Genomic DNA, 27723 nt, shown 5'->3' on the forward strand with positions numbered 1-27723 from the left:
CCCAGGTACTGGAAGAAAGCCAGTGCCGGCAGCCAGGGGAAGGAAGGCCTATTGCACAAATCTTTGTGCAACGGGCCTCTAGTTAACTTATAACAGAAAATACAGCCGAAACCGGTTTGGCTCAGTGGTAGAGCGTCGTCCGGTCAAGGGCATGTACCTTGGTTGCGGGCATGTCCCCAGTGGGGGGTGTGCAGGAGGCAGCTGATCAATGTTTCTCTCTCATCGATGTTTCTAACTCTCTATCCCTCTCCCTTCCTCTCTGTAAAAAATCAATAAAATATATTTAAAAAAAAAAAAAAAAGAAAGAAAGAAAATACAGTAAGATGTTCCAGGAGGAAGAAATTACCTGAGGAGGACAAGAAAGGCTGGGGGGAGGACTTGAAGGAGGCCTTGTGAAGGAAAAGGAAGACATGACTTAGGCTTAAGGAGCTGAAGGAAGAAAGGAACCAGAAATATGTCAAGGAGGTGGGAAGAGTAAAAAAAGGAAGAATAAATGATGAATTTGGCGCTTTGGAAAGGAAGGCTGAGCCAAAATGGTGGAGGATCTTGAGTGCCACAACTTGACCTAAATGAGGTGGAAGCTGGTGAAGGTTAGTGAACAGGGAGTACCAGGTGCTTTAGGGAGATTCTCCTGAGCTTTGTATAAGATGGATAAGACAGCAAGTGTAGAAGAGGGGCAGTGAGTACCCGAATCAGAGGAGAGGCCGGGTAGGGACAGAGAGCTCAATAATCATTAAGGAGGTAAATTTGTGGGGCATGCCACTGCTTGGCTGGAGGGGGTAGAAGAAATAGTTGAAATTAGCCTTATTTTTTTTATGCTGTATTTGTAGGGATTTTTTTTACCTCAAATTCAAGATCTCACATTTACCCATTAAATTTAATGTTACTTTTAGCTTGTCATTTTAATCTATTGAGATATTTTTGAATTCTCATTCTGTCATCAGAAAAATCTTAGCTATTTCTCCAAATTTCATGTCAATCTTGATTTTATAAGCAATCTTCTGGTTTCTTTATATATCATTTTTAAAAATGTTCTTTAGGACAGGGCTAAATTAAGAATTTGGGGCCATATCTCTTGAGACTTCCTTTGAGATCCACATCCACATATCACTCAGTATTCCAGGAGCTCATGGGTAGCTCAGAAGGAGGCTCTGGAGCCTAAATTTGAATACCAGCTTTTCTACTTTTTAGTTCTATGACCTTGAACAAATTACTCAGCCTCTCTGTGCCTTAATTTTCTCATCTGCAAAAAGGAGATAATAGTTCTTCCTTCATGGAGTAGTTTTAAAAATGTCCATCTTTTAGAATTGTTTTTAGCAAAATATTAAGCTCCCCCAAAATGATTAGCTGCTATTTTGATTATGACTACCATTGATGACTGTACTGCCCTATATTTTATTATCTGCCCTATAAGAGAGGTTAGATTTCTTCTGGTCATCTCCAAGTCCCAAACCTTTTAATGTAGGTAACCCTCCCTCCTGTCTCCCCGAGATGGGCAGGTACAAGCTAGCAATGGTGTTTGAGCAGGAACCCTCTCATCCCTTCACTTTGGGATCTACTGCCCCATGTCCTGCCAGACCTGTGTTAAGAACTCTCATCTTGGACAGCCTACAAATTACCCTTGGAAAGAAGGTTTCTTGACCTTGAGCCATATATACTATTTCTTCATTCAAGTCAATGAATTACCCGGTTAGGAAAGGAACAAAGTCATGTGACTTACTAATTGTGAGGTCTTCCTGGCACCAAGTGAGTGCCACTTCCTCCTCGTTCACACACCATGTTTAATAGCCCGCTCTAGAATTTTGCCTATAATTTTAAACTCTCCCAATTTCTGTAATTTACCTTCGTTTCTTCTATGAACGTGACAGGTTTTTTTTTGTCATTTTGTGTGCTATTTTATATAGGAGAAAGAATTGTGTGTTTGTATTTGAAGAAAACTATTTAGAAAAAAAGGAGAAATTATTGACATAAGAGACAAAGGGTAAATTGTAGAACTAATGCTTTGGCGATGAGTAGGGTGGGATGTAGTGAGTAGGGTGGATGTAGTGAGTAAGTCCAGTGACTGGCTTGAGGCAGGAACATGGGTGGTGTTATTCATCATGGTATCTCCTTCTTACAGGAATTGAGGTATTTCTCCGTCATTTCTATTTCAACATTTGGTCCATACAGTGCAACTATATCTCTAGTATATACTCTTCCCAGGATCATGGCCATGGCTTTTGGTTCTTGATATATTGTGGCCATCAAGAGTTTGTTGATTCCTTCCCCTGGGAGGCTAGTATGGCACTTTGGTGACCTTCTTGGCCAGATTCTCTAGAATGGTGCCACTGAGAGACCATCCCATATACAGGGTAATATCTGCAGTGATCTCACAGTTTCTGAATTACAGCCTAGGATGAATTATATTGGGGCTGGGAAAAGTAATTCTGTGAAGCTTTGAGGGGGAAGAAATAGAATATTATTTATATGGTTGTTATACAACAGTGTGCACACACATGCGCACACAGCCTGTTGTCTCTTCCTTAAGTTTTCACACCAGTGGGAAAGTGTTTTCTTATCGTATGAGTCTGAAGACACAAAGTGTCCTTACTTCCTCTGTCCTCGTGTATTGCCCTCCCCCGGATTGGCACCTGCTGAGGAGTAATTAGGGCAGTCCTAATTTGGACAGCCAAATCGTGATTACAGTGGGAGGAAAAACAGGAAATGTTCTAGTTTGGCTGCCAGCAAATGACTGACTTAAATAGCAAGACATATACAATTCAAATGATCCAAAATGATATAACGCAGGGGAAGGAGGAAGGGAGCTGGAAACATTGCAGTCGGATTCTTTCGCAGTGGATAACTTTTACAGAAATGATCAAATCCATAAGCTTACAATGCCCTCTGCTGAGAGCTGGCTGGTTTTCCAAGTTCACCAAGTTTACCATGAGAACCTGGGCATCCACTGGCATTTAGAGCTTGGAGAGGTCAGAAACAGCTCACCTTTCCATGAGCACCTCACCCTGGAGAGAAAGACTATATATGTAATGATACCATGCTACATGCTCTGGAGAAAGAGAGGTTTCCTAAAAGGGAAATGAGGACCCCCAAGTCTTTTCCTTAATTAGCCACACTCCTTGGGGCTTAAGGAACACTCATCTGTGAGTTGTCTTCTGCACCGTTAGCATCAGGCAGCTGGTCCATTAGTCAGCCTGTCCCAAGCTGAGCGCTTCTCTCCTTTGCTGCCCTCTTTGTCCTGAGGCACAGCCAGCAGCTTGTGTCTCAAAATAGTCATTTAAAAATTGAAAATCACAATTTTTTGAAGTTTCTGTCTGTTCCAACTTAGCATTTGTTCATTAATAAAAATTTTGTTTGGCCTTTCTGCGTTGCGTCCAGCCTGGTGGAGGATACAAATAAAGCATCTTCTAATCTTAGAGGCTTAACTGATATAAGACACAGCATGTTCCCATGTTCTGTTAGGGAAAGGCCCACCTTTCCCCACTTCTCCACGGAGGACCGAGGATGAGAGCTAAGGAGTGACACGGGGATAAACTTGCAGTAGCTGATGGCAGAACCCAGGTGTGGCCCAGACCTGCACACCTTGCTGGCCCTCAGTCTGCTTGTTGAATGAAATTCCTGGCAGACTGAGCAAGATGAGCAGGCAGTGGGTAGCATGTCCATCGTGATGGCTGGGGAGAAGGTCCAGAAATCCAAATGACAAGGGTTGGCAGTGTGGTTGGGTAGGAATATAAAGAACAGGGAGCTCTGAAAACTTCCCATATTCAGTAAAGGAGGACTATCATAGGTTTGAGGAGAAAGACGACCTCATCCCTGACCCAAGTGGTGTGTGAAGAAGGTGGTGGCCTCATCGTGCGGTAGCAGAGACTAGACACCAGGGCTGTGATGGCTCGTGCAGCCCTTTGGGCTTCCTGTGTAGCCACAGGCCAGGTCCTGCAGGAGTGAGAGCTTAACTCGGTTGCCTTTCTACCTTTGCCAACAAACTAACTTTGAACTTCAAAAGAGCTGAGGGCACATGCCAGGGAAACCTGCCACCGGCTCCATGCCAGGTGCCTTCCAGTTTGCCTCTGTTTTCCAGGCGCCATCTCCAGAGTTATCAGATGTTCCCTAAGTTGGGATTATTGAGTAGAAACACACACCACCATAAGGCTCTCTGATGAGCATTGAGCGTAATATAAAAGATAACTTGATGTTTCTCTGCTCTTGTCCTGTTTATTCTGCTCCATCTTACCTTAAGGGATATTTTGGTTTTGAATTTGCGTTTATTTTGTCCTGTTTTGTTTTAATCAGCAGCATAGTGCTGGCTGTTATTTTATTCCCCCTCGTTGTCATTATGACTGTGTTGCTGGACATTGCGCTTCATTGAGCCTGCTGCAGGTCATCGTTCACACTCGAAAATCTGCACCAGCAGCTTCATTTGGACCAGCTTTGCCCAGGGTTCATTTGTCTCACTTGGCTCTTAGTTTTTGAAGTGTCTGAAAGTAAACATCATGCCCTGGAAACAGTTGAATCCAATTAGCCCCACCTGCCCCTGGTTGTTTACCTAATGAAAGACTCGGCACCCCAGCTGTGTCCAGGGACCAGGCACACTTGCATGTCCCAACTGTTCCAGAGAGGAAGCAATGCACATCAGAGCCAGTCGGCACCAACAGATGTTTTCCGAATGAAATTTACTCAGCTGTGTCTGGAGGGTGGACCCTTTCATGGCAGCCTTATCACCTGTTCCAAGAGGTATACCTATTTTCCTCTTCCTCCTGGGAGGAGGTACAAATAGTTACACAGATGGCTCTGTCTGTGGCCCATTGAGCTGTGAATTAATTAGTAGATTATGGTTCTGGTAGTGGTAATTAACCCTACTCTTCTTGTGGAATAATTGTTAGAGATTTAGCTCTACATTTTTAGGCTATATGGATATGTCCTGGAATTTTGTAGCCCATGCAATCTAGTTTAGCACAAAATTATAAACCAATAAATGCAATTGGTCAGGATGGAAACTTGCCATTTGAATGAAAAATTTCCTTTAAGGTAATTGTATGTTGCTAATCAATGCCAGTATTTTAAATTGGAATATTGGGAATTGCATTTGGAATTGATGTTCATTCCAGTATGAATTAATAATATATTGTTGAGGGCACTATAGGTGGCATGTTAGTTAATTTGGATTACATTTTTTAATAAGTCAGGATCAATGAATATTACTGAAGGCAGTAATAAAGTACTTGAATTATTGAATTCTTCCAAAGTCTTCCAAAAAATACATAAGTAAATAATGTGAGTGCCTTTAACATAGTTCCCACTAAGCTAATTTTTTCATTCCAGCTAGTGCTAAAGTGAAAAATCCTAGGTCTCCAAAATGTGCAATACCATCTCACACCTATAGACCCAGACTGTTTACTGACTCCCAGGGCTGAAGTGGGCCAGAAAGGATGGGGTCAACGATTTAGAGCAGGGGTGGGAAAACTTTTTGACTCGAGGGCCACAATGGGTTCTTAAACTGGACCGGAGGGCTGGAACAAAAGCATGGATGGAGTGTTTGTGTGAACTAATATAAATTCAAAGTAAAAGAGCGGAGGGGAGAGCAAGAGAACCGGATAGAACAGCCGGATCCTGCCCGCGGGCCGTAGTTTGCCTACGGCTGATTTAGAGGCTGGAAAATTGAGTTAGGTTTGGGCTTCTAATTCTGTGCAGCAGAATGTGACCTTAGTGTGAGTTTAAGAGGAAGTAAGCCACCCACCAAAGTTCTTTCTAGATATAGACACTGAAATTTAAATTTTACGTAATTTTCTTCTTTTGATATAAAAAAAACACATTTTAAAATACTAGTATCAACACCTTTTATAACTTACAGGATAGACAAAGTCAGCTGATGGGGCAGATTTGACTGACAGGCCATAGTTTGCCCAGCCCATCCTATGGGGCGAAGTTCTAACAGTGAAGTTGTAGGTGATAAGTATAAAAGAAGGGTTTTTTGTTCAATTGCTTTTCAAAGGGAGAGATTACTGAAGGCTGCTGACACAATCAACAAATTCTTCACAGAGAAAGTGAGACTTGGAGGAGACTTTCCAATAATCACCACGTGAAAGTAAGTGGTAGAAGGGAAGGCTTGTCCACAATCACTCATTGGGTCATTTGTTTTTTGAGTCAGGATTTTTTTATGTTGGATTTTTTTGGCAGGGGGTGGGGTGGGTGGTACACCTGTATTCATTAGTCTGATTTGTATTGAATTTAGGGAGGTATGGTGAGAGCCAGGCAGAGCCATCTGTGATTTGGTCAAATGCCAGTGGCTTGATAGCTCACCCAAGTCATTTAGTGCAGAGCTAAGGGCTAAAGGAAAACCTCAAAATTGGTTTTAGCTTAATGTGTTACCTAGACTCCTAAAACTGAAGAGGGCTATTTTTATCTCCAGTTCAGTTCTTATACACTTTCCCAATACCAGGTATTGTGCTAAGTGCTGCAGGCACAAAATCTAATAAGAAATCAACTCTATCCTCAGAGAACTCATCATTCAGTATGGGATCACAAATTGTAAAGAGGTGTAATAGGACCAGTGAGAGTAGAGGTTCTGTGTAAGGGAGTGGTTCTCAACCTTGACTTCACATTGGAATCACCTGGGAAACGTTTACAAATTCTGATACCTAGGTCTCATCCTCTGCAAGTCTCATTTACTTGGTCTTGGGTGTGGCCCAGATTATCCAAATGTGCAGTCACGATAGAAAGCCTCTGGTATAAGGGTGATGAGGCTCAAAGGAGAGGACTCAGCTGTCCTAAGGGAAGAGCCAAGGTAATCCTGATCAGCAGAGGCAAGTAAGGAAGATGAAGAGAAGCTCTCTGGGCAGAGATAATACACAGAAGCAGGAAATAGTATATCCCATTCAAAAAACTTTCCAATACTCATCATGGATAGGGTATTCAGCCAGCACAGGTTGGGCCAGGGTTTGTCTGGGGTAGTGAACAGGGCAGGAAACAGTAGCAGGAGATGAAGCTGAAAAGGTAGGTGTTTATGGCTTGCTAAGTGTGATTTGGTCTTAGAATTAGGAGTCAGTGAAGAATTCTAAGGAGGATAAGATGATTGTGTTTGAACAATTTTAGAGAAATGACTCTTCCAACTAGTGCTGTAAGTTGGACTGATGGTCTTGAAGTTCCAGGCAAGACACCCAGTTACAAGGTCACTGCCAAGTCCCAGTGAGAAATGATGAGGGTCTAAATATCGGTTATGACCGAACCTGGTCAGGAAATGGCAGATTCATAAGATTCTAAGGAGGTGGGCTGGCAGGATGTGGTAACTATGGTTGGCAGGATGAATGGATGAACTGTTGACAAAAACAGGAATATTAAATGTTTAGTGGGAGAGAAAGAGGTGGATAATATTTATTTGAAATGCTGGTAGAACTTACAAGTGAAGTTTTCCTGTAAGCCTTTGGATATACAGGTCTGAGACTTAGAAGACAGGGCAGCAGTTGATTTTGACTTCAACCAAAAGGGTGGTGTAGATAGATTTAGGAAGCTCTTTTCCTACTGCCAGCACATAGAAAGTCCAGATAAAAATATGTAACTTAAAATATTTTTTTCTAATATGTATCCACATTCAAAAGGAAGAAGAAATTCTCCAGATGTCTCAAATGAAAGAGAAACTAAAAGCCAAAGCAACTAGCAAATGTTGTAGTTGAGTGGCCCCTGAAGGCATCAGGACCACGGAGTGAGGTTGTCTGAGTCTCTTAGAGCTGCTATAACAAAATACCACAGACTGGGTGGCTTATAAACAGCAGAAATTTATTTCTCACAGTTCTGGATGCTGGAAATCCAAGATCATGGTACTGCAATGACCCTCTTCCAGTCACAGGCTTCTCACTGTATCCTCACATGATGGAACGGTCTGGGATTCTTTAAGAGGGCACTAATCCCACTCACGAGGGCACCACCCACGTGACCCAATCACTTATCTAAGGCCCCACCTCCTAACACTGTCATGTTAGTGTTAGGATTCCAATATGTTAAATTTACTTCAGGTCATATCAGAGATCAAGAACCAAAAGAAGCTGACATTTTAATACCTAGATGCCAGGCAGTTTTATCTGTGCAGAAGTTATAGAGGGACATTCATTCATAAAAGAAGCCAGCAGAACTCTGGGCTTGGGAATGAGCCATCCACCTAGGAGTAGAAAAGGTGGCCATGAAAAAAATCAGAATTCTACTCCTGTGACACGTGCAAATTGCACTACTCATGTGGGAAGAGAAACTTATAAGCTAAAAAAAAACAACCTTAAAAACTTAATTAGAACTAGTGAAACACATAGGATCCAGAAGAAACAAATGAAAACCACCTAATAGTAACATCTCCAAAACTCAGGGCACATGTGGGATTCTTGCAGGTGACAAGTGCCACTGAGGCAGCACTTGCAGAACAAACTAGCAAAGCACATGAGAAGGGAAGGAAAATGCACCAAACAGGACATTTGACATCCAAAGACCTACCACAAAATATAGCGCTGTGTGAAAGGAGCTTAAAAATCACTGCTTTTAAATATTTAAAGAGACAGAAGAATAGAATCCATAATACAAGAACAGGGCGTTTTTGAGTGGATTTGTAAAAGAGCTAAATAGAAAATATGGAAATGAAAAATATGTTCATTGAAAAATTATCAAAAACAATGAATGGGTTAAATCAGTGGTCAGCAAACTGCAGCTCGCGAGCCACATGCGGCTCTTTGGCCCCTTGAGTGTGGCTCTTCCACAAAATACCACATACGGGCACGCACGTACAGTGCGATTGAAACTTTGTGGCCCGTGCTCAGAAGCCGGATTTCAGCTCTCAAAAGAAATTTCTATCGTTGTACTGTTGATATTTGGCTCTATTGACTAATGAGTTTGCCGACTACTAAGTTAAATCATAGAGCACATCCTAGAGAGTTCATGAATTAAAAAACGAGAGGTGAGAAAGTGAAGCTCACTCAAGTGATGAGTATCTGTGAAGGAGGAAGAGGAGCTTCACTGGACAGAAAGGCTGGATCACTGAAGAGACTCATTCATTTATTCATTCACTCTTTGAAAAAATAACCTAGAGGGCCTGGCCGAGTGGCTCGACTGGAGCGATATCCCACACACCAAAAGGTTTTGGGTTCAATGCAGGTTTGATTCCCAGTCAGGGCACATATCTTGGTTCAGGGTTCGATCCCTAGTTGGGGCACATACAGGAGTCAACCAACTGATGTTTCTCTCTCTCTCTCTCTCTCTCTCTCTCTCTCTCTCTCTCTCTCTCTCCCTCCCTCCCTCTCTCTCTTTCCTGCCCTCCCTCTCTCTCACAAATCTATAAACATTTCCTCAGGTGAAGATTAAAAATACTAATAATAACATAGAGGGTTAGAGAATATATAGATACTAGAGGCCCAATGCATGAAATTAGTGCAAGATAGGCCTTCCTTCCCCCGGCTGCTGGCACCGGCTTCCCTCTGGCACCCAGGACCCAGGCTTCCCTCACAGCCCTGGCTTCGTCAGGAAGGTCGTCTGGAAGGACGTCCAGTCTAATTAGCCTATTATACTTTCATTATTATAGGTAGTAGTCCCCTCTTATCTGTGGGGGATACGTTTTAAGACCCCCAGTAGATGCCTGAAAGTGGATATAGTGCTGAACCCAGTATGTACTGTTCTTTCCTATATATGCATGCCTATGATAAAGTTTAATTTATAAATTTGGCACAGTAAGAGATTAACAATAAGTAGTAATACAACAGAACAATGTAGTGATACTATCAGTACTTTTTGTATTTTCAGTCCAGACCTCTTCCTGCATCTGTGGAACCATCCTCACTTCAGTGAACAGCTCGGGGTCATGGTTTCGAGGACCCTGGCTGATGGCTCTCAGTCAGGACACGTTTTTCATCCATGTCTTCCACTAACAAATTTGATGTCTTTTCCGTCTTAACTGAGTACTTATTATATACTGTTGTGGCCGTGTCTTTTGCAGTTTGAGGCGAGACAGCAAAACTGGCATGACTTTTTCTTCATAATTTTATGGGTAGAACCTTCCTTCTTACCAGAGATCTTAGCAACCTTGGCATGCAGTTATTTCTTACTAAATTGAGAACTTCCTTTTCACTTCAAAGGTGTACTTTATGGCTTGGGTTTTGCATGTCTGAATTGCCAACATCACTTCTGTGCTTCGGGCCCTTATTAAGTAAAGTAAGTGCTCCTTGAACACAGGCACTGTGATGCCATAACCATCAATCTGATAATGAGATGGCTGCTAAGTGACTAACGGGTGGAGGGTGTCCAGTGTGGAGACTCGGGACAGTGGGAGGAGTCACATCCTGGGTGGGGTCCACAGGATTTCATCACCCTTCTCAGAACTTACCAATTATTTATTTCTGCAATTTATTTCTGCAATGTTTTCAGACCACTGTTGACCATGGGTAACTGAAACCACAGAAAGCTAAACCATGGTGAAGAAGGGACTAGATATACTAGTAAAGGAAAAGGAGGGGATAATTGGGAGGGGGAGGGAATGATCCCCAAAAGCCTAGGTAGAGAGATTACTGGGGGTGAATGAGGATGAAACAGATTTGCATATACTTCTGTGGGGGGTCAGAGGTGGAGTGTTTGAAAGTATGTCATTAGGTCCCCTCCTCTGTCACATAGGAAGACTGGCTGGGGGGAGGAAGCAATGAGGAGATAAATGAAGAGGAAAGGCTTAAGAAATAGTCATTGAGGGAAATGGGAGAGGAAGTCGATCAGAGACAGGTAAGAAGAATGCCTAAGAGCATGGAGGGTCCATCTGGTGTGGCGTACCATAAATGTGAGGTGATGCCACTCCTTAAGGTTGCACCCAGCCCCCCAAGCATAAAAAGTGTAAAAGTTAGACTGTGGGATTAATCCATAAATATTTCAGAAATTATGCAAGAATATAGGGGGGAAGTTGGGATTTGAGAGTATATTTTTGTACCACTAACCAAAGTACTGTTAGAAAACTTTTGCTTAGGGTGAGAAGAATTCTAGAAATCAACTTTGGTTCTCTTGTTATTCTAGTTGATTTTCAGGCAGCCATGAGGCCCTGTTACCTGGGATCAGATTTTCATGAGTCAAGGATTTCAGTTTCAACTTATTTTGTCTACAAACATTAAACTGCCTCTTGGGTAATGGAGGTTTTTATCGAACATACATGGATATACTAGTATACCACACGTATATTATATGGAGAGAACTGCATGACATCCCCAATATAACCCTCATCCCACAATAAGTCCCTGCCTGGGCTGGGGGGAGCCTCCTGGAGCCCTGGCCAGCTTCAGAGGGAGCCAGCCAATCAGCACTCCCTTCATAAATCACTGTCTCTCTGTCCCTACAATTGCTGATGAAGATTTTAGACCATTCACATTAGTGACAGGGACAGAAATGTTAAACAAAAGAGAAGTTTTTTAATGAAGTTGAAAGTGAACGTTTAAGATGACTTTACAGGTACGTTCTGGTAAGAGCAGTATCGATGGCTAACCCACGGGCCCTGTTAAAGGACCTGAACCTGTCACCTCCAGGCCACTCATCACGGCCACTGCAGAGGGCGAGAATCAGAGACTTCCTGCTGGGAATCGGGGTGGAGGTTTCTCTGTGATGGTACATTTGCTTTGAATGCAGAGGTGTCCACAGTTCAAAGAGTAACTTCAACTAGAACTAATTGGTAGTTTAAACCAAGAAGCCAGAGGACAACCCTTTATAACACTCTGTCACCTTTCAGTACCATTTATGTTGTCATGTAATAGCATTCTCCTATATGGTTACTCCACCTTATTTAACATCTTTGTTGAAATACACCCCCCAAAAAAAACCTACCATAAAGGAGGGCTAGTTAGCATTCTTAGCCTTTGAGATGACTCAACAATGAAGAATCTAAGAATGAAGTCTAAAAATGGTTGTTCCCATTAATGGGCCCTATTAATGGTGTCACTTACTAACATAATCCATTACCAACCCAGGTCATGGATTGCGTGAGTAAGAGAGCGGGGTGAGGCATCTTTCCTGTGTAGCAGAGGTAGATGACAAGTGCCAGCCAGCTATGAAGCAATGTGCCGATGTGTCTCTTTTCTGCCATGTGTTCAGGGGCATCGTCCAGTCGGAAGAAAAACTTGTCATCAGTGCATCTTGGGCCAAAGATGATGATATCAGCAGACTCTTGAAATCTCTGCCAAACTGGATCAATATGGCTCAGCCCAAACAGCTGAGGCCAAAGAGAGAAGATGAAGAAGATTTCATAAGGTAAAAGGTCTATTTTCTAAGTTGTATTGAGCATGAGGAGGAAAAACATCTGTTTAGCTAATTCTTTCTTATGTGAAATTTTGGCCAATTTTAAATATCAAGTATCAATTAACCGAACTTAGTCAAGTCTGTTTTCATCCTAATACACCTCACTTCCCATGCAACTATGCCTGTGCTCAAAACATTAGAAGGCAGTGATTGACATGAATCAAATTTGGAGCATTACTAACTTGAGTTAAAATCTCTTTCAATTTGTAGGTCCTTCTCCCATCTTAGGGAACAAATAGTATATTCATTCATTCATTCACTTATTCAGCAAAGCTGTATTCACCTTATTATGCACCATACCTGGAAATATGATGGACAGTTAATAAGAAAAGTTCCTGCCCATACAGCACATTTTACAGTTGTTCTTAGCATGTTCTTCACCTCAGAGAACCGTTAGTTGAACTTTCTGAAAATACAAATGTGCTTCCTATGTCTGTTCATATACATTGTATTTTCTCTGATTGCTTTCTGATTGTTTTGACAAAAGTAATGTCTCTCCTTCAACTTGATCACTCAGTGTTTACCTAAGTTCAATGTAAATTTTGTACTTAGGGCCTAATTTGGTAAAGCTACTCATTTTCAACAGGTGGGGCTTGCCACAGTGAAACATCCCACCTAGTTTGTAAAGTAGAGGAGAAATGGAGGTAATACGTTGTCACATTAAAAATAAGTTTATTCCTATTGTCTTTTGCCTATTCAGGTGAATAAAGATATAGTTCCAATAAAAATAAAATAAAAGCACTTTAAAGAAGCAAAGACCAGAAAAGGAATAAAAGAAGGAATGACCAGTACCTTACTTTTAATTTATCATAAGGCTGCCGTGAGGTCTTCTCTTTCTCAGAATGTAGTTGGAAACTATGGATAAATAGGTCTTTACTGCTCACAACATTAATCATATTCATATACTGTAGTGCCATATTTTACCAACATTTTATTATGAAAATATGCTAAAGGGTCATTTAAAACTTTCTCAAATCATGATACTCAAAATTCACCAGTAATTTAACCAAAAGCCTTCCTATCTATATTTTTCTTTCTCATTATTCAAATTATCTCAGAGAAATAACTAGTTGCTTTGATATAAGAAAACTATTAACCGTCTTTAGTTTAGGAGGAACAATTTTAGGTTTATAAAAAATTTTATCGAAAATCATGGACTTCCCATATATCCCCTCACTCCTCCCCCAATTTTCTCTATTTTTAACGTCAGTGTGGTACAGTTGTTAACATCGATATATTATTATTGACTAAAGTCTGTAGTTTACATTAAGGTCCACTCTTTTTGTTATACATTCTATGGGTTTTGACAAATGTATAATTAATGTATCTGCCATTCAAAATAGTAGTATTACTGCCCTAAAAATTCTCTGTTGTTCTTCCTATTCATCCCTGCTTTCCTCTCCCCGAACCCTTGGCAGGCACTGATTTTTTTTACCATCTCCATCATTTTGTCTTTTTCAGAATATCATGTATTTGTAATCATATAGTATGTAGCCTTGTTAGATTGGCTTCTTTTGCTTAGCAATATGCACTAAGGTTTTCTTCATGTCTTTTTGTAGCTTAAATTCTTTGTTTTGAAATTTCTGAATAATATTTCATGGTATGGACATGCTATAGTTTGTTTATCCATTCACCTATTGATAACATTCATGTGCAGGTTTTTGTGAGGGTGTAAGTTTTCAACTCATTTGAGTAAATACCAAGGAATGCAATGCTAGATCATCTGGTAAGGGTATGTTTAGTTTCACAAGAAACTGCTAAACTGTCTTCAAAGTGGCTGCACCATTTCGCATTCCCAACAGCAATGAATGAGAGTTCCTGTTGCTCCATATCCTCGCCAGTAAGAGCATTTGGTATTGTCAGTGTTTTGAATCTGGTATATTCTAATAGTTGTGTTGTGGTATCTCATTGTTTTAATTTTCGTAATGACACATGTTGCGATATCTTTTGCCCATTTTTAATTGGGTTGTGTATTTTATTATTTTCGAGTTTTAAGAATTCTTTGTGTATTTTAGATACCAGTCCTTTATCAATATGTATTTTGCAGAGATTTCCCCTCAGTCTGTGCCTTGTATTTAATTCCCTTCACAATGTCTTATGTAGAGCAGAAGACTTTAATTTTAATTGAATTCAAAATGTATTGATTTTTTATTTTACGGATTGTGCTTTTTTTCCCTTATGATTTTAATTGAGCATTTTTTAGGATTCCATTTTTTTCTTCCCTGTTAGCTTATAAATTATACTTTTTTAACTGTTTTTAGTGGTGATCCTAGAGTGTTCAATATACATTTAAACTAATCCAAGTCCACTTTCAAATAACACGATCCCACTGCATGGGGAATGCAAACCCTTATAACAGTATTCCAGTGCCTCCCATTCCTTATTGCTCTGCTCTCATTCACTTCATTTCTCCATAAGCTATAATCACTGCATATAATGTTATTATTTTGAACAAACTGTTACCTATTGATCAATTAAGAATTAGAGAAATAAAGGTATATTTTCCTTTAGGTTTTTCTTCTCTCATGCTCTTCCTTTCTTAATGTAGGTCCAAGTTTCTGACCTATATCATTTTCCTGACGTTCTTTTAACATTTCTTATAAGACAGGTCTACTGGTGACAAATGCTCTCAATTTTTGTCTGTCAGAGACAGACTTTATCTTACCCTCACTCTTAAAGAATAATTTCACTGAGTATAGTATTCATTGGATGGTGATTCTTTTCTTTTAATACTTGAAATATTTCACTTTTTCTTGAATATGTATAACATATGTGCACATATCAAAGGCATAGCTTGGTACATTTTCACCCTTTTTAATGTAGCTGCATAACCAGTACCTAGATCAAGACACAGAATGATAGCAACAAGGATCCTTTTTATGTTTCCTCTGGTCACTACTTGTCTCTCCAATAGTCTTTATCTGACTTCTAGACACACAAATCACTTCAATCTGTTTTTGGATTCTGTCTAAAAGGGATGATGCAGTTGTGTATCCTTTTATGATTGGCTCCATTTGCTCCACATTATGTTGGTGAGATTAATCCATGTTATCCTATCTAATAAAAGAGTAATATGCAAATTAACCATCACTTTGCTATACCCACAAGCCACGCCCACCAGCCAAACAGGAGAGAGTATGCAAATTAACCCAACCAAGATGGCTGCGGCCACGGAGAGAGCAGGAGGTTTCAGTTGCCCCAGAAATGGAGGAAGCCAAGCTTTCCGCACACCCTGGCCTGCCTTGGCCTCCGCTTAAGGCTACAAAGTTTCAATTATAGAAGATAAATAAGTCCCAACAAAAATGACGGTAGCCACGGAGCTGGAGAGAGTAGGAGGCTTGAGTTGCCCCTGGCGATGGAGGAAGCCAAGCTTTCCACACACCCTGGCCTGCCTTGGCCTCTGCTTAAGGCTACAAAGTTTCAATTATAGAAGAAAAACAAATCCCACATCCCAGGGCCTCCGGGGGGCATGGCCAGCCTGAAAACCATCACAGGCCCCTCGCCCAGGCCACCCCACGCCCCAAGGGAACCCCTACCTGATCTGGGACACCCTTCAGGGCAAACCAGCTAGCCCCCACTCATGCACCAGGCCTCTATCCTATCTAATAAAAGAGTAATATGCAAATTGATTGACACTCCAACACAGAAAATGGCTGCCCCTATGTGGTCAAAGATCCTGCCCCCATGTGGATGCAAGATGGCTGCTACAAGATGGCCATCAGGGGAGGGCAGTTGGGAGGGACCAGGTCTGCAAGGGAGGGCAGTTGGGGGTGACCAGGCCTGCAGAGGAGGGCAGTTCAGGGTGACCAGGCCTGCAGGGGAGGGCAGTTAGGGGCAATCAGGCTGGCAGGGGAACAGTTAGGCATCAGTCAAGGTGTCAGGGGAGTGGTTAGGGGGTGATCAGGCTGGCAGGCAGAAGTGGTTAGGGGCAATCAGGAAGGCAGGCAGGCGAGCAGTTGGGAGCCAGCAGTCCTAAATTGTGAGAGGGATGTCCAACTGCCCGTTTAGGCCCGATCCTACCGGACATCCCTCAAGGGGCCCCATATTGGAGAGGGTGCAGGCTGGGCTGGGGGACACACACCCCCGGGCACGAATTTTGTGCACCGGGCCTCTAGTTTTGTATAAGTTCTTATCACTCTATAGTCTATATTGTATTCCATTGTGTGAATACATCACATATTTTATGTTTTATTATTTGTTTGTGTAGGTATATATATGTGTATATTCATTTATTCTACTGCTTATGGGCACCTGGGTAGTTTCTAGTTTGGAACTATTTTTGCATAGTGCTGCCATGAATATTCTATGTCTTTTGGTAACCCCATATATAAGTGTTTCTATTGGTTATTTATAGGAGTAGAATTGCTGGGTCATAGGCTATGCATATGTTCAATTTTAGTAACACTTCCAAACCACTTTCTAGAGTGGTGGTAAGAGTTTGCATAGCAGTATTATGAGAGTTTCAGTTGGTCCATATCTCATCTATACTTGATATGTTCATCTGTTAAAATTTAGCCTTATAGTAGGTTTGTAGAGGTGTTTCATCTTGGTTTAATATGCATTTCTCTCATGACTAAGGAAATTGAGCATCTTTTAATGTATTTTTCTGTATGTACTGGCCATTTGAATATCCTTTTTTGCAACATATTTGTTATTTGTTTTAAATTAGATTGTCTTTTCTGTACTGGTTTGTAGGAATTCTTTATATATCTGGATATAACTTTTTTATGACAGATATCATCTCCCACTTTATAACTTGTATTTTTACTTTCTCTCTCTCTCTTTTTTAATATATTTGTATTGATTTCAGAGAGGAAGGGAGAGGGAGAGAGAGAGAGAAACATCAATGATGAGAGAGAATCATTGGTCAGCTGCTCCTACTAGGGATGGAGCCCGCAACCCAGGCATGTGCCCTGACTGGAATCGAACCGTGACCTCCTGGCTCTACGCTCAACCACTAAGCCATGCCTTACAGGCCCATTTTTACTCTCTTAATGGTGTCTTTTAATAAACATTTTTAATAAGTCAAATGTATTATTTTTTAAGGATAGGACATTTTGTATTCTATTTAGAAATCTAGGTTTATACTAAAGTCACAGAGGTGTTTTTTCTAACACCTTTAAATGCTGACTATATTTTCACCAGCATTTGAAATAAATGAAAAACTCTTAAATTTTTATTTCCTATCCCTGTTCTCTATACGCCCCGTAATTTAAATCACAGGGTGATAATAACAGAGAGTAGCCTCATAATGTGTTTCTATCAAGAGAGGTAAAGAATGACTGAGACATGGATGGATTGGAGCCCCACGCAAGAATCATTAACCTGATCTTTGGATGAGGTCAGCCACAGGCTCTCCTCTCTCTCAGTCTCGCCACTGCGTTTTCCTGCTGCCAGGGCTTTAAGACGTCTGGATAAACACATTCCCACTCCTTCCCTTTAATCGTATCTCTCCCCTTCATGGTTGTGTTAGGAGCACCTTCTCAAGGATAAAGTGTGTTTTCCTCAATGTTTCAGGTGACTTTAAATCAACCTAAGTCTTCTTTCTGCCGTTCCTTGGCTTATTCTGACGTCATGCCTTAAGCATATGTTGTGCTTGCAAGGAGATGTCGATCAGCTTCATTAGGTCTCTCCAGCAGCTTGGACCTGGGGAAGCGTTACCAGCCCTTCCCAGGAAAGAGCGCTGATCTGAAGAGCTAACCTTCATGTGCCACCTCCCGCTTCTGGTTTAGGAGGGTTAGCAGTGAGTTCCAGCTTCCTTTACTCTTGTCTTGCCCACTTAATTGTATCAATTTCCATCTTAGATTTAAAGGAAAAACAAATTATACTTTTTTAAAATTTTTGGTTAGTTATACATGAAGTGAAGGGTATAACTCAATGAATTATTGTGTGATCACACCATGTAACCACCTCCCAGATCAAAATATCGAGCTTTTCCAGGCCCCAGAGGCCTGCCCTGAAGTAACCACTATTCTGGCATTTATCACCAGAGTTTAGTTTTGACTGTCCTCAAATTTCATATAAATTGAATTATAGTATCTGGTTTATTGTGCTGGACATTATGTCTGAGAGATCTGTCTACATTTTTACAATTAGACATGGTTTGAAAACAAATTATATTTGCTTTAACAGAAGAAAAATAATATTATACGTCTGTTTGTTTTGTGTGTGATTGATTCTTTCCTCTGAATCTGTCATGTTCTCTATCCTGAGGAGAAGCTGAGAGGAAAGGTAAGTGGCAGAGAACAGTCTTCATTGACATTCCAACTTGGTAGCGTTGACAGAGAGCCTTTATTTCTCACATTAGAGTACCATAGAGCATGGCGCAAGCCACAAGGCTGAGAAGTCACACTCTCCTCCTGTAATTAGCTCTTAGAGCTCAGAGAGCTATTGAGCAGATGGATGAATATAGAATCCAGTGCCCTTCGTATTGAATAAAGGTCATGTTCCCTTCAGTACTAAACAAGGCCTTTTCCTATTCTTATTTTTTAACTAAAAAATAAAATGTATTATTTCCGGGCTTAACTTTGAATAGAGGGGGGAAAATAGATCAAGCCAGGGCTTTAATAGAAAAAAGAAAAACAGGAAATATCCTTTTGTTCCCAACAAGCTGAAAGCAGGCTTTCTAGCCATTGTCTTTGCACCTGTCATATATATGAATACATTATCCTTTTGAGATCAATGAATATCCACTGATAAAAGCAGCCCTACTTTCTGGAGATGTAATTAACAGAAGGGGTAAGGTATTGAGGGAAGTAAAGGGGAAGATTAAGGGTTGTCTAGGAGTTGGGGGGGGGCACATGTATTAGAAAGACTGTCCTAAAAATCTTTTAGCCCCATTTCACTCAGGGCCCCAGAATATCAAAGAGTAAGAATCCTTTCTCTAGTGCCAGGGTTGAAAATCCTTAAGTGGACAGATGTAATTGGCAGAACCAGGGCCAGAGCTTTCTGGTGATAAAAGTGAAAAAATACAGCTGTGAGTATGCAAAACACAGAGTTTATTCTTGTATTATTATTTATGAATTATTGTATTGTTTTCCCATATGAACAACTGTAAACCTTTTGCCCACTCATGTATGTAAAATCTACAAATTAGTCTTGAACTCTAGCATGTGGAAAGATGAATAATTGATTACATTTCTGGAAAGATTGTGCAATCTATTTCAACTGTCACAGCGATCAGAGTCAGCTCGCGCCTGGCACTGGGCAGCCGCATTATGAGTGTTCAGGTGCTGTTGTTCCCATGCAAGAGATGAGGGACTGAGGTGCAGAAAAATTACATGATTTTCCCAAATTCACAGAGCCACCAAGTGATGTTGCTACTTAAGCCAGGTGGTCTGGCTCCCAGAGCGACCACACTGTTGTCAGCAGTGACAAGGGCCTTTCTGGCCAGAGATAACCTCTGGCCAGAGACAGTACTCTGCGCCCCCAGCTCTTGTCTTGCTTGTAGGATTAAATTCAAACAAGAGACAACAAATAACAGCAGAAGCAGGTGAGGAAAGCATTACACTCAGAGAGGACCTGAGTGGGCCGCTCAGCTGGCTGGGACTGAACCAAGGGCCTCGCTTGGTGGAGTTTGGGATATTTATAGCCCTAGGTGGGATGCCCCTCAGTAAGTCTCCCCTTCCCTTATTTCTTAAAAAAAAAAAAAAAAAAAAATGTCTCTAAGTTATGAGGCTCCTTCAGCTAGGTGTTATGCCACTGGTGAGACCACATCCTGGAGGGCTTTGATTCTTTTCTGCTCACATAGGGACTTACCATCGCCATTGTCTATTTTCAGTTTGTCATGTCTCACACTTACTTCCTCCAGCCCAGCTGCCTCTCCCAACTCATATCCATCTATCTGCCTCCTCTAACACTTTGATCAACCAGCCTAAAAATGGATCAGGAATTTGTATTTTTGCACATTTGAGTTATTCCTTCATTTTCTTTTTTTTTAAATATGTTTTTTATTGATTTCAGAGATGGAAGGAGAGGGGAAAGAGAGATAGAAACATCAATGATGAGAGAGAATCATTGATTGGCTGCCTCCTGCACATCCCCTACTGGGGACTGAGCCCATAACCTAGGCGTGTGCCTTGACCGGGAATTGAACTGTGACCTCTTGGTTCATACATACTAGTAGACTGATGCTCAACCACTGAGCAACACCGACCAGGCTATTCCTTCATTTTCAATAATCATCATAATCTTGGCTAATATGCTAATCACTTTCTACTGATGTCACAAACATTTTATCATGTAGGTGCTTTACTCTAGATTTAGTGTGTTATCATTAGTACGCACTGTATTATATTTCATGTATTACATTGTTTTGAGTTCTCCCTTTCAATAATAGGTTGGTAACAGAATATCCAGCTATTAGAGGAGGGGAGGCTGGTAATGTATTGAAACCAGGAATAGAGGTACTTTAAAACTTATGATCTTCTTTCATCTGAGCTTTATGTTTGTCTAGTCAAAGAAAAGAAAAGAATCATTGAAAAGAGAAAGAATACAATACAAAGGGAAAGAAAATATTAAAATGGTATAAAATTATGTGGGTTTCAAATAGTGTGATGCAGTCCTGAGTAGGGAAGAGACTGAGGGACAAGTCAGAATAAAAGCAGAAAGCAGGTTTGCACTTTCACCTTCCTCTTTGGAACCCTGACATTCATCAGAGATCCTCAATAAATGTTGAACCAAGGAAACTGAATACAAGTAGGAAGGATCTCTCACTCTGCAAATGAAAAGATCAACATGTAAAGAATGGTGAGCCACTTGCCTTAATGGGAAGGAAATGTCTTCAGTGGCCTCCCTAAGTTTTATGGCTAGTAACATGTCCTTGTAGAAGCTCACAGCCTGACTTCTGATCCTCAGAGCATTTTGTTTTTTGTTTTGTTTTGCTTTGGTGGGTCTTTACACCTCTTTAGTTTCTACTATCAGCCAGGTTAGACAAGTAAACGAAGCAGAAATCTAGTGGGCCAAGAATGTATTTAGATGGAAGCATGGTCTGAATGAAGTAGAGGATAAATTTTCAGAAAAATTTCACTTGGAAATTTAAAAGGTTCTTAAAAGCAACAGCCATTAAGAGTTTCCAGATAACTGTAGCTATTGAAGAATCTTTAAATATATTTGAAGAAACAAGTGAAAACTCTGGTGCAGGGGAAAAAAAAACACTTTAGTTTGCTTGGACAAAATGTTTATTAGAATGGAGACATTTATTTCACTATCTCTGCATGTTTAATATCACTTTCAAATATAATTCTAAAAGGAAAGATGACTCAGAAAGCATGAATGTATTAAATAAATACAAGGGTAGAGAATGCCTTGCTAAAATGCTCTTTTTCCTTCAATTAAATGAGATAAAGGTCATGGATAGATGGAGGACATTGCCCTGCAAGGGAGGGTAAGAAGCAGACTTAAATCTCAAGATTAAACAGAAAAGACAGGTAATTAACTGGAGACTCAGCTACAAACATATCAATTAATGTTCAAGAAGATTAAATTAGGCACTTTATTATTATATCAAAATGATATGACTTACTAGCATGATTGGCAGTAAATGAAAAAAAAATGAAAATCTCTCATACAGTTATTTGAGGATTATAATTATCTAATAGTATCATTTAAACATCACTAAAATGTTTAAGACATTTTATTTTTGTTTAACTTTAGATCGTGCAATTATTTAATTTTTCACATAGGTGTACATTTAATAACATTCTTAATAAAGGGGGAAAGTTAATCCCTCTAATTTAATCCCACTCAGCCCTTCAGAAAGTGTGGCTGATAGTGACATGCCGTGCCACTGTGGAGAGAAAAACACCAGTCATCAAGCCTGGGCAGGGGCAGGACGAGGTGTGCCTAAGACAAGGCAAGCAGTGCGAGTCCAGTCGCCAGGGAAAGGCCTCCTTCCCTGTCTGTCTTCTGTCTCTACTGATGGCTGCTCCCCCTGCCCATCTCCTCTACTGATGGCTGCTCCCCCTGCCCATCTCCTCTACTGATGGCTGCTCCCCCTGCCCATCTCCTCTACTGATGGCTGCTCCCCCTGCCCATCTCCTCTACTGATGGCTGCTCCCCCTGCCCATCTCCTCTACTGATGGCTGCTCCCTGCCGCAGGCTCACACTCCCTGCCAGGCCCGGAGGACACTAGCCCTTTCACTGTCTTTCTTTCCCTGTTAAACGTTTTCAGGTCCCCAGGCCACCGTGCCCTTTCATGCTGGCTGCTGTGTCTTTGCTATGCCCATCCCTCTTCCTAGAATGCTCTCTGCTCATCCCACGCCCACCTCCTGTACCTGCCCAGTTCAGCTTTCAGGATTCAGCTCAGAGATCAACTCTTCCAGCATCTCCTCCCCGAAAGCCCGCTTCCTCCTGGGGTGGAGCCCACAGTCTTGGGGGGAGTAAGACAAGTCAGCATTTTATAGTATGGTGAGTGCTCCTGCTAGAGGTAAAGATATGTGTACATATATTATTAAAAACCAGTGGAAAACTAAAAATAGTATTATAACTACATTAGGAAGGGGAAGGGGCAATTTGGGGATGGAAAAGGGGGACATAGCTAATGAATTCCTCATCCGTCCATTGAGCAGCCTGTCAGAATAAAATGTCTAAAATTAATATATCAACAAGTAGCTGTTTCCACAGATTATGTAATGAGGTGCATATAACAACTGGAAGAATTAAAAATAAATAATTTTTTAAGTTGTAGGTGCTTCTTTTGGGGGCACAGGACTAAGGGTGAGGAGAGCTGGGGCAGGGGCTCACTGCTCATTATAGGTTATTTAACCACGAGTGATTATTGCTGAGGTTTTAAATTCATACCTGCTTAAAAAAAAAAAAATGTCCGCACATTCTCTAACCCAGTGACTGTTCACTGCCAGTTTGACAATTCTCTACAAATACACTATCATATCATAAATACTTAATCTTAAACCATCTTCACTTTTCTGCTAATTTTATGCAAAGCCTTTACCCTTCTCTGTGGTATCTCACTTAGCCCCATAGGTTCCCTTGTCTTTCTTTGTCTTTCTCCCAAGTCCCCATGACCCCCTCCCACCTCTCACTCCCTCCCCTCTCTGTTCCCCCAGTGCTTCCTTGAAGACCTGACACTTAGTTGCAAAGTTTGGGCTTCCTGCCTTTGCTTGAGATCAGTTGTTTAGTGTCCATGCTCTGACTAGATTTAGATTCTCCAAAAGGAGATTGATTGTATGGCAATTTGAGAAATACCCAGAATGGTCAATAAACTAGACTCCTCAGACGAGGAAGTTCAATGCTATATAAATTTTGACTTTTAAACCTATAATCCTCTTGGTAGTTGAAAAACCAAAGTATATATTCAATTCATGATAACCAATTATTGGTTATTTTATTCCTACATATTGAAAATCTGTATTGAAGCTTAAGACATGTTTTTCTCGGAAAACTGTTGCTATTTGAATAAATACCTAATTTATAGTGGCTCCTGGCAGAAAAACTGCATAGGCCTGCAAGTCCCAGCACCTACAGAACAAACCTTGTCCCTTTATTGTTTGAATCCACTGTTGCTTGACAACCTCCTACAAAGAAAACTTAGTAGCCAGGCTGGAGTGGCGTGGCTGAAGAAAGATGCATTTGTATTCAAGCTAACAGAGCATTTCAGTGCAGCCTTCTTCCAAGTTGTGTCTGTGTCGGAACTCTGGGCAGATGCCATCGACCTGAAAACCTGCGGCTTCACAATTATCTCTTGGCTTGTTGTTACGTCTTATCAATTTACATGGAATTTTTCACTGTCTTTACCCACTGATACATCAGTGTACTCAGCTACTCGGCACCCCAAAAAAGGGGGATAGAATGTGGAGAAAACCCTGAGGCCGAGTCTGGGTTTCTGTTCCATCTGCCCCTAATTTTCTGTGTGACTTTAGTCAGGTCCCTCACTCCTCTGCACCTCTGCCCCTTATTTGTGAATGACAGCTTTTGATTCTGCAACTTACAGGCTGTTTTTTGAGTGTGTGTGTGTGTGTGTGTGTGTGTGTTAACTAGCATATTAGGTCATATTTAATATCTAATAAAGTTGTGCTTTTATGTTGTGTATTTATACTTTAGATTAAGTTGGAGCCCTTTCTTTGGTCAGTATACCTAGTGCATTCTTTCCACTTTGGGGAATGTTTAATAGTGATCCCACTTCTAGGAATATATCCCAAGAAACTAGAAACACCAATCAGAAAGGATATATGCACCCCTATGTTCATAGCAGCACAATTCACCATAGCTAAGATTTGGAAACAGCCTACGTGCCCATCAGCAGATGAGTGGATTAAAAAACCTACATTTGCACAATGGAATACTATGCTGCGGTAAAAAAGGAGGAGTTCTTACCATTTGCAACAGCATGGATGGAACTGGAGAGCATTATGCTAAGTGAAATAAGCCAGTCAGAGAAAGATAAATATCACATGATCTCACTCATTTGTGGAATATAATGAACAACATAAACTGATGAACAAAAACAGATCCAGAGACAGAGAAGCATTGATCAGACCATCAAACCTCAGAGGGAAGGTAGGAAAGGGTGGGGATAAGGGGAAGAGATCAACCAAAGGACTTGTATGCATGCATGTAAGCCTAACCAATGGACACAGACACCAGGGGAGTGAGGGCATGAGTGGGGGTGATGGGGGGGTAATGGGGGAATAAGGACACATATGTAATACCTTAATCAGTAAAGAAAAAATAAAATAAATCAATGGGGGGGGGAGAATAAATGGATTAAGGCATATAAAAATAATAATTTTACTATTTTTATTAGTAGCTGCTTCTTGGGGTTCTAGTCTTAGTATGTTTACATTTATGGTATATTTTTTGTAACCATCATTTATTTGATGTCTCAGAATCACAACCTTCAATTTTAAAGCTGTTTTTATAAGAAAATTTGATCAGTTTTTTGATGATTGTTATTTTCTGGAAAAACATTGTCCTAAGAACAGAAGGTACCTATAAAGGCTTTGAAAACAAGTTCCTCCATCAAATCGGGATTCAACACTGATAGCAAAAGTATAGGGTTAATGGTCAGAGTATTAAGTTGTATTATTGCTCTAGAATTTTGGTATCAAATGCCAGGTGTAGTGTATGTCACACATGTTCAATAAATACTTGTTGAATGCAGGTATTACTCAATATACAAGTAATGGACTTAAGTAAAGGAATGGGTAGAAGGAATCTCGGGGTGTAGAGTATGTCTTAGTCTGCTCTGGCTGCCATAACAAAGTACTGTATACTGGGTGGCCCAAACAACAGGAGTGTATTTCTCTCAGTCCTAAAGATTGGGAAGTCCAAGATCAAGGTGCAAGCCTGTTCAGTTCCTTGCATGCAGAGGCCTGTTTTTCTTGCTGTGTCCTGATAGGTCAAAGAGAAAAAGAGCTCTCTCTCATGCCTCTTCTTATAAGAGTATATACCCCATCATAAGGGTACCCCCTTCCTCAATTAACTACCTTCCAAAAATCCCATCCCTAAATACCATCATTTTCAGGTGTAGGACCTCAAATTATGAATTTGGGAGAGAATACATTTCAGCCCATAGCAAAGTGCAAATACTTAACTGTTTACCTAAAGTCTGAGCTGTAATTTTACGTTAGCAATTAGAAATCAGTCAGAAATAAAAAGGCTGACTGTTTAATGTGTAGGATGTATAGTTAGCAACACAGGTGAAAGAACAAAAGTTATGCTGCAGAGGAAGAAAAATGTTAACTATAATTATAGAGAAAATGTAAAGAACTTCTGGTCATGTGACTTGCACAGTTCTGAGTTTCACTAATTCTCATTAAGCCTACTAATCCACAAAGTCCCATCAACTCCCTCTATTTTTCACGACATGGAATCCTTTGATGAGGAGTCCAGGCCAGTTACCACGTAGAGATGTGAGTTTATCTCAGAGTTTCTTCGTGATTATGTCCAGGTTACACATCTCTGTTGGGAACATCACATGGGTAACATTCTGTGCCTCCCACTGTACCGCTTCCATCAAGTCTGCCTGGGCTGCTCCTGGCAGTGCCGGGTTTGACCATTGTGTTAAGGTGGTGACTGTCAGACAGGTGCGTTTATGTCCCTTTATGATAATTCTGGGGTGCTAACTTGAGACTATGTGATTGTCCACTTCTCTAACAACCTCTCCACCAATAATTTTAGCATCCATTGATGAACTTTGAAACATTTATTAGCTGACATTCTTCTGTAAAAAAGGAGCTTTTCCTCTACCTTCCCCTCCCCCTTACTCTTTCTCTTCTCATCTCTTTGATGGTTCTCAATTAGTCACTGCTTTAGACGTAATTGGAAGGAAAGCTTGATGGTGAAAAGGGAAAATGGTGATAAATGAACCAAAAGTATTTGCATTGGATAATGCACTCCTCTAGTAATAATATTAGATCTCATGATAGTAAGGTCTTATCTCTCTAATATTAATATGGACACTTGGTGGTTAGTCAGTCTTTGTGTCGTCACATCAAAATGATTTAAATGTTTGAAGTGATCAGTTTGATTACAAATATGTTCATTTGCCTACTGATATGTTTTCCTTTCAATGACATGTTCAGATTAAGGATCAGAAAGGAAGAATTGGGTGTAAGCAGCTACTCCAGGAAGTCTCAAACCGCAAGGGATTCCAGCATTTCTAAGACATGATTGCATTCAGCAATTCCATTTCCTCTGCTCTCTGTGTTTAACAATGTGCTGCTGCCATTACTAGCACCCACCTGCTGGAGCATGACCTGGGAACATGCCTGAAATAATGGAAGAGTGGAAACTGTTATTGTTTTCCTTTTAAGAAAGAGTGCTCTTTCATCTCTCATGGTTCCTTTCTCTTAAAAGCTCTCCAGGCAGGTTTTCTGAATCGAGTATATGTGACACACCCTGTGACTTAAGAACAGACTTAAAGCATAGCTATTCCCATTGGCTCTCCATGTAAAAATTAATTTAAAATGAAGGAATTAATTTAAAATGAGAAGACTCTTCATCATTGTTACACCCACCCACTGGTCAGGTTGACAAACTGCTCAGGGATGACTTGTGACCCAGTGGAAGCAACATGCTCTCCTTAGTGGAGGGGATACCCATCCGTCGCCCTCTCGCCAGCCAGTCCTTGTGCTTACTCATCCACTCCTGCTCCTCTTTCCTTTCAGAGTTCTCCATGTTGCTCTTAAGAGTGTTGTGTCCTCCCTCTTTGTGTCCCACATAAACTCTTAAATCATTTGTGGATTATAAACATATCAAGGAACTGGAAGTATTGTTTCCCCATAGGAGGCTTTGATTTACTTTATTGCTAGGCAGTTGCCTGTCAATCAAGCTCTCTGGTCTTAAAAAGTAGGAAAGTGCCTGCTGTCATTTAGGGGCTCTACGCTGAGATTTGACAGATCTGAATATGTCCTCCCTTCTCTAGCACCTCGTGACAGTTGAATGCTTAGGAAAGTCCACTTTCATGACTCAAAGCAG

General features: G+C 40.8%; 1 protein-coding gene across 1 annotated transcript in view; it reads left to right on the forward strand.

Annotated features, from left to right (window-relative positions):
• The window catches only part of EXOC4 (exocyst complex component 4), a 771568-nt gene that overhangs the window by 620304 nt on the left and 123541 nt on the right, over positions 1–27723 (forward strand). Inside the window, exon 13 of the mRNA XM_080666468.1 lies at positions 12082–12237. Within this exon, the coding sequence (XP_080522594.1) occupies positions 12082–12237 (156 nt within the window). The remainder of the gene's footprint in view (positions 1–12081; positions 12238–27723) is intronic.

Source organism: Plecotus auritus (genome assembly GCF_963455305.1).
Source record: "Plecotus auritus genome assembly, chromosome: 4".
Taxonomy (NCBI): domain Eukaryota; kingdom Metazoa; phylum Chordata; class Mammalia; order Chiroptera; family Vespertilionidae; genus Plecotus; species Plecotus auritus.